Source organism: Chlorocebus sabaeus, chromosome 24, assembly GCF_047675955.1.
Source record: "Chlorocebus sabaeus isolate Y175 chromosome 24, mChlSab1.0.hap1, whole genome shotgun sequence".
Taxonomy (NCBI): domain Eukaryota; kingdom Metazoa; phylum Chordata; class Mammalia; order Primates; family Cercopithecidae; genus Chlorocebus; species Chlorocebus sabaeus.
In genome coordinates this window covers 67,114,083-67,120,872 of record NC_132927.1, presented here as the reverse complement: position 1 = coordinate 67,120,872, position 6,790 = coordinate 67,114,083, and the positions used below count along the sequence as shown (strand labels likewise).

At 53.9% G+C, this 6,790-nt stretch overlaps 1 protein-coding gene across 3 annotated transcripts in view; it reads left to right on the top strand.

Moving 5' to 3' along the window:
* Positions 1–255: 255 nt before the first annotated feature.
* Positions 256–6,790, top strand: part of TTC7B (tetratricopeptide repeat domain 7B) — a 271,311-nt gene continuing 264,776 nt past the window's right edge. The window contains exon 1 of one of the 3 annotated variants that reach the window (XM_037984385.2): positions 256–436. In XM_037984385.2, the coding sequence (XP_037840313.1) occupies positions 316–436 (121 nt within the window). In that variant the 5' untranslated portion in view covers positions 256–315. The remainder of the gene's footprint in view (positions 437–6,790) is intronic. The other 2 variants (XM_037984383.2, XM_007987574.3) reach the window with 2 other exon arrangements.

Below are 6,790 nucleotides of genomic sequence, written 5' to 3'. Positions count from 1 at the left end.
CCCCCCCCCCCCCGCCCTTCCTCCCGCGGGCCCCTGTCTCCCGCCTCAGGCCCCACCCCGGCCCCTGCCCCGGCCCCGGCCCGTGCTGCGGCTCCGGCCCTGGCCGGCAGGGGCCGCTCCTCGCGGCGCCGGGGGCCCCGCCGCGCCCGCCGCCGCCGCCCGCCTCCCCGCCCCTTCCCCAGCCGGCGCTCCCGTTACGCCGCGGAGCCGGGAGCCGGAGCCCGAGCCCGCGGCGGCAGCGGGAGGCGGCGAGGGGGCGCCGCGGCGGCGGCGGCGGGGCCTGCGGGGCGGGCGGCCGGGCCCGGCCAGGCCGCGATGGCGACCAAGAAGGCAGGCTCGCGGCTGGAGACGGAGATCGAGCGCTGCCGCTCCGAGTGCCAGTGGGAGCGGATCCCCGAGCTCGTCAAGCAGCTGTCGGCCAAGCTTATCGCCAACGGTACGCGCCGGGCGGGCCGGCCTGGGCCGCGGGGGGCGCCGCGGCCTCCGCGGGAACGGGCCCCCGAGGCGCGGCCGGGCGCGGGGCGAGGGCAGGGGCGCGGCCGGGCCGCGAACGAGCTGCGGCCCAGGGGATGTGCGCGGGGCCGGGGCCTGGGGGAGCCCGGGTGCCCCGGAGTCACGCGGTGTGGGGGTCCGGGGGGCGCCAGGGGCCGTACCGGCGTCCGGGGTTCAAGCGTGCAGGGCGGGCTTCTGCGGAGTCTGGGGTGTGGGGGGGTCTCAGCGAGTCCGCTGCTCCACCGGGACCCCAGGAGGTCAGGGGCCGGCCTGGGGCTTCTAAGAAGTTGGAGATGATGGGGGTGAGGGGGTCCCTCAGGACAAGGGTGAAGTCCACAGTGTGTGTATGGTGTGCTCAGGCAACCAGGATGTGTTTATGGGGTCTTGAGAATGGGGTGTTGTACATTAGACCCCTGGGGAATCTGGTTTGTAAACATATGGTGTTTAAGGGGTTCTGGGTGGAAGCGCAGACTCGGGGTGTGTGGGGTGGTGGTAGAAAGCAGACTGGGCTGTGTGTCCTGGCGTTTGGAAAAGTAGCATCAAGGCTGCCGACCTAGAGAGGTCAGGGTTGGGAATAGAGGAGAAATAGAGTCAGGGGGACCTGGAGGGAGAATATTGTGGAGCGAGATGAGAATGTGGTTGAAGAATGTCGGGGGATGGAGTTGGGTGGGTGAGGGGTTGGTGCCTGGGCCAGAAGGGGGTCTGAGGCAGCCTTTGAGTAGGAGCCTGGTGCCTGGAGTTGGTCCATGACCCCTTTCACTGAATTGGTTCTTGTACCCAATCAAATCAAAATTGCATCCAGAATCCCATTCCAGTGCACAGCTCCACGTGGCCTTATTTGTTTTGGAAGCGAGTATCTTTAATATTTGCTTGTCTTTTAGTACCCGCCTGAGGCACAGGCACCAGCGCACGGTGGCCAGAGGGCAGAGGGTTTGTCTCATTTCATCCTGGGCTTCCCCAGGCCAAGTGGCACATGTTGGCTGAACAAATGAATGAAAGAGTGAATGAATGGATGGCGGCGCTGCTCTAAGAAAGGACATCTGCACTATTTTCAACCTTCTCACTTCAGACTACCCAGAAAGGAGAGGGATGTCACGTGTCCTCCTGGAGGGTGGTTTGTGTCCTATGGTATTAGTGTCTGGAAATTAGAACTCGGTTTTGCACACTCTCAATGATGGGTGTGTGCTGTGGGCAGGTATCTTCTGGGTGAACGCAGGTGCCATAGTGGTGTCAGGGGCAGGGAGATAGCACAGACCCTCTCTGGGCTCTGCTAGGTGGAAAATGTGGACTCTTCTCAGTTATGCCAGCCTTTGAGGAGATGGTATTCAGTGCCCTGGGCCCCACAGGCAGCTTGCCCTTACCCTCCGTGTCAGGCACACCTGCTTCTCCACTTACCTGCAGCATTTTCTCTTTCTCTCAGAGTTGCACAGTCCTGGGTCTACTTTGTGGCTTCCCAGCTGTGTAGGCATAATGACACCTTCTGTGCAGGTTGACGTTAGGATTAAATGGGTTTATTTGTGAGCCTCCTGGTCTTTTTTTCTTCTGAATCCACTTGGTTCCTGCTGTCTTTGCTTATTCATTCACCCAATATTTGCGTGCCCACCTGTGCCAGTCACAGAACAGTGGTGAACAGCACTGACCAAGCCCCTGCCCTCATGCCCTCACCCTGCTCTCAGGAAGCAGGTAATAAGCAAATATGGAAATAAACAAACAGCACAGCTTCAGAGGGTGAGAAGTGATTTTTGTCCTAGAGACTCACATGGTGAGTGGTAGCCATTGATGGCAAAAAGTTACCCAGACTTGAAAAGATCAGAGAGAATGAGTGCTCAGGAAAATAAAACGATAAAGCCAAGAAAAAGATGAAACCAAACCAGAGTGATTGTGGCTCTCCTTTGGTGTTCAGAGGAGTGTGTGCAGGAGGAGCCTTCCCTTCCTTTGACTGGGGAGGCCTTCCCGCTCTCGGGCTGGTAGAGGGACTTCTTCCTGGCTTTTGGAGCACCGGCTCCCCCATAGATTCTCAGGTGCATGAGCACAAGTTCTGGGCAGATTTTGCAGAATCCTGAAGTTAAAGCATCTTCTGTTTAGAATAAGGAAAGCAAGTGAATGTCACGTTTGTCATACTAATACAGTTACCTTGAAAACAACCACAGGCAAAAAAAAAAAAAAAAAAAAAAAGTACAGTGTTGGGAGCCAGCCAGACGGGGGCCTGATTCTTGTGACCTTGGCCACTTCTTGACTTTGTGACCTTAGCCAAATCACTTAACCACTCAGAGCCTCAGTTTTCTCATTTTAGAATGGGATTTAAGTGACTTAGCTTGCAGGCGTTGTTATGAGGGTTAAAGTAGCTAGTATCTCTTAGGGCCAGCCACTCATTCCTTCCTTCCTTCCACAAAGATTGAGTACCTGCTCTGTGCTAGCCACTGTTTTAGGCACTGGAAATACACCAGTAAACAAAACAGACAAAAATGGCAAAAATCTCAGCCTTTACGAAACTCACATCCCAGTAGGGAAGGGGCAGGCAGACAGATAATCAATATAATCCTTAGGTAAAGTTTACAGGGTGTCAGATGGTGGTCAGTGCTATCAAAGAGAAAAAGGGGAAGGGGAATAAGTGCTTTGGAGTGGGCTGGGAGTGGAGGATGCAGGAACTACTAGTTTAAATGGGGTGGCCCTGGAAGGCCTCCCCAAGAAGGCAGCATCCGAGATTAGACCTAAGGAGGTGGAGAAGCGTGTTCTAGGGAGGGAACTTCAAGGGCAGAGAGTGGCAGGGCCTGGTAGGCCGAAGGTAAGGCTTGGACTTTCCTGTGAGTGAGACGGGGCCACGGGAAAGTTCTGAGCAGAGGAATCCCTCTTTCCCAAAGCTCCCGCTTGTAGTGGGCTTCGCTACCCAGCAGTGTTAGCTCCTTACGGGAAGGAAGCATGGCAGCCCCTCCCCGTTAAGGACTTTGAATAGTGGACGCTTTCAGAGCGTGCTGCCCCAGCCTGGCTCCTTTGAGATGAATTGGTTTAGACGATTTGCCAAGAGGTGGATAAGGAAGAAAAGGACAAATGCCAAGTTGAAAACTGAACTCAGAAGACTGTCTTCTTCCTTGTACCCTACTGTAGTCACCATTTTCATTGCACCATCTCAAAAAACCCAAATGTGGTGGTAGCTAGGTGTGCACCAGGCCTGGGTGAGTCCCAGCGAGAGAATGGTCACCTAAGTAAAGGGTGGGGGTGGGAGGCAGGAAGCCTAGGCCCTCGTAGGCTGAAGTGTGGCCTGGGGATGAGGCGCAGGGGCACCACTGGGAACCTGTGAGAAATGCGGATTCTTGGGCTGGCTTCAGATATGTGATGTTAGAATCCACATCTCAGCAAGGTGTCCAGGGGCTTGGGGACTGAGGGAAGCCTGAGGTGCCCTGGCTTGGAGCTGAGGCAGCAGCCTGAGCACTCAGGGATAAAGACAGGACTGCACACCAGCTTCATGTGGGTTCACAGGTTGGTCCTCGTCCCTGGGAGGACAGGCCCAACTGTCCTCTCTCTCCAGAATGTTACCCTCCAGCCTCCCAGTGATGAGGTCACCACTGTGTGTGAAAGTGCAGAGACCTGCACCTGGGCTAAAATTTGGACCTTACCTGTGGTGGCTAGGTGACCTCCAGCCAGTTTCTTAGCCTCTCGGAGCCTGCCTTTCCTCCCTGCTCAGCCAGCTCCGAATGCCCACTGTCTCACGGCGCCTGTGAGGATTCAGTGGGTGGTACCTGTCAGCCAGGGCACAGGGTCATAATGGGGTTGGTTCCCTGAAGCTGACCCCGTGTGACCCTGGGCAAGGTAGGCCAGGTCCCAGCTGTCAGCCTGGCAGGGAAAAAAGAGAGTGGGGGACCAAGAAATGACACACTTGAGCTAGTGCCCAGTCAAGACTCCCGCCTATTGCGGTGACACAAACAGGTACATTGGAGGTCTGTGACTGTCCTGATGGACGGCCGCTCCCTTTTCTGAGGCAGTGTGGCTTCCCTCCTTCCCCAGCCTGTTAATCTTCTTAGGCAAACTCAGTGACTGAATTCACTTAGAAAGATTAGGCCCCAAATGGTAGCTTCTCCCTTAGGAGATCATTGCCTGCCGGATCCTATAAGATTTTGAGACATTTTAATTACCTCTTGGTCACGGGTAGGTCGGGAAATGGTGCCTGAAACAAAGTATTTCCGGGGCATAGTTTGGTAAGCAAATGTATTCAGACCATGAAGAGGGTGTGGAGATCTGTGTTGTTTTAAGTGCGGGCATCTACAGTGATGTGGCTTCCCCTTGGTGGAGGGTGCAGGGTACTGGGCTCCTAGACGCCGCCTGGGCTCATGCACACCCTCCTGTGAAGCAGAGGCGTCAGGGTGGACTGTAGTCCTCCCTGGCTGGCCTGAGGGTCTTCTCTGGAAACAGGACTGAGGGTTAACTGAGAGTCTCTGCTGTGGGGTGAGGCGGCCCTGTTGTTTAGAGGTGGCTTCTTTGGACATGCCTGGGGCACCACAGACTCCTGGGAGCCCACCTGCTCCCAGAAGGTGGGGAAGGACACCAGTGAGAACTCCAGTGACCCTCTATTTTGGCCTTTCCAGGCCGTCTTCCTGCTTTCAAACAGTCTGCCCTGTTGTTCTCAGAAGACTACACCTTTGTGGCAGACCATATGTCCTGATTTTTTGATTCAGAAGACTCATTTATTTGACAATGGCTGATTGATGGCACTGAGCTAGGCATTGGGGCTCGTGGCCATGGCAGTCAGGGCAGAAGGACCTGGATTTCTTGTGGCTGCGCACAGTGGGGCTGGGGCTCGCAGCTCATCCCCGGCCTCATCCATCTGCTTGGTCTGGCCAACACTTCCAGCATGTCCTCATGTCGCCTGCTGCACTGCCTTCATTCCCCTGACTTCCCTCGGCTGCTCTGGCCTCCTGGACCCTCCCACACACCTTGCTTATTGTCTCTGCACCTTTGCTCACACTATTTGACTCTGGAATCCTCTCTGCAGATCAAAAGCCTACCTATCTGTCGGGGTCTGCTTCAAGTTCCTCCCAGCTGTCCTTTCATCACTGAAAAGGCTGTTTGCCTCACAGAAGACAACCGTACAATGTTAGAACCAGAGAAGACCTTACAGATTATGCTGTGTAGCAGTTTTCAAACTGTGCTGTCAAGGAACCCCTCTGGGAACATCTTTAGGGCTCTGGTGAGCAGGCCTCACTCGCTGGAGCAGTTATACTTTTCCTTAAGGTTTCCTTTGAAGGAAGGGCTAATACACCTTTTTTATTTTATTATTATTATTTTTTAGACAGAGTCTCGCTCTGTCGCCCAGGCTGGAGTTCAGTGGTGCATGTCGGCTCACTGCAAGCTCTGCCTCCTGGGTTCACACCATTCTCCTGCCTCAGCCTCCCAAGTAGCTGGGACTATAGGTGCCTGCCACCATGCCTAACTTTATATATATTTTTATATATATATATGTATGTATGTATTTTAGTAGAGATGGGGTTTCACCATGTTAGCCAGGATGGTCTCGATCTCCTGACCTCATGATCCGCCCGCCTCGGCCTCCCAAAGTGCTGGGATTACAGGCGTGAGCCACTGCGCCCAGCCAAATACATTTTAAAACAAAAAACTTTGAAACCCATTGATGTAGTCCAACTTCTTATAGATGACAAAACAGTTCCGGAGAGGGAGATGTCTTCCTTACAGCCACCAACCAGCAAGTGGCAGATGCAAGCAGAGTGGGTAAGAGCCCTGGCTTGGAGTTGGGTTGCTTGATTTCAAAGCGTGGCTCACCTGCTTCCTAAGGGGGGTAACCTTCAAATTGCAAAGCCCCCTTTGTAGAGTGGTGACACACATCCGAAACCCTTTTTCGGAAGCCCTTGGGGCCAGATGTATTTCAGAATGCAGAATTTTTTTGGAACATGTTATGTATACTGGACATTATGTGACATTCCCAATGGGGTCTGGGGCAGCATTTTGTAATAAAACGGGTCAGTATTTCTGCATCAAAGCATATAAGCAGTCACTGCAAAAGGGAGAAATAGACTATAAATAGCCTCACATGGGTTCAGCTGAGGTTTCTGCCATCCCATAAATGATTAATAACAAAAAAACAACTTTTGGTTTTTAGAGAGCCCTGGATTTCGGAAACTGTAGGTAAGGTATTATGAACCTGTAATAATAGTGCCAAACTTACAGGGAGGTTTTAAGGATCAAATGAGGAAAAAACCAAAATGCCTAAAAGTACTTCTTAGTGCCTGCATAGAGTAAGCCTTCACTAGTTACCAGCTGTTGTCTGTTGCTGGTGGTGGTGGGTGTT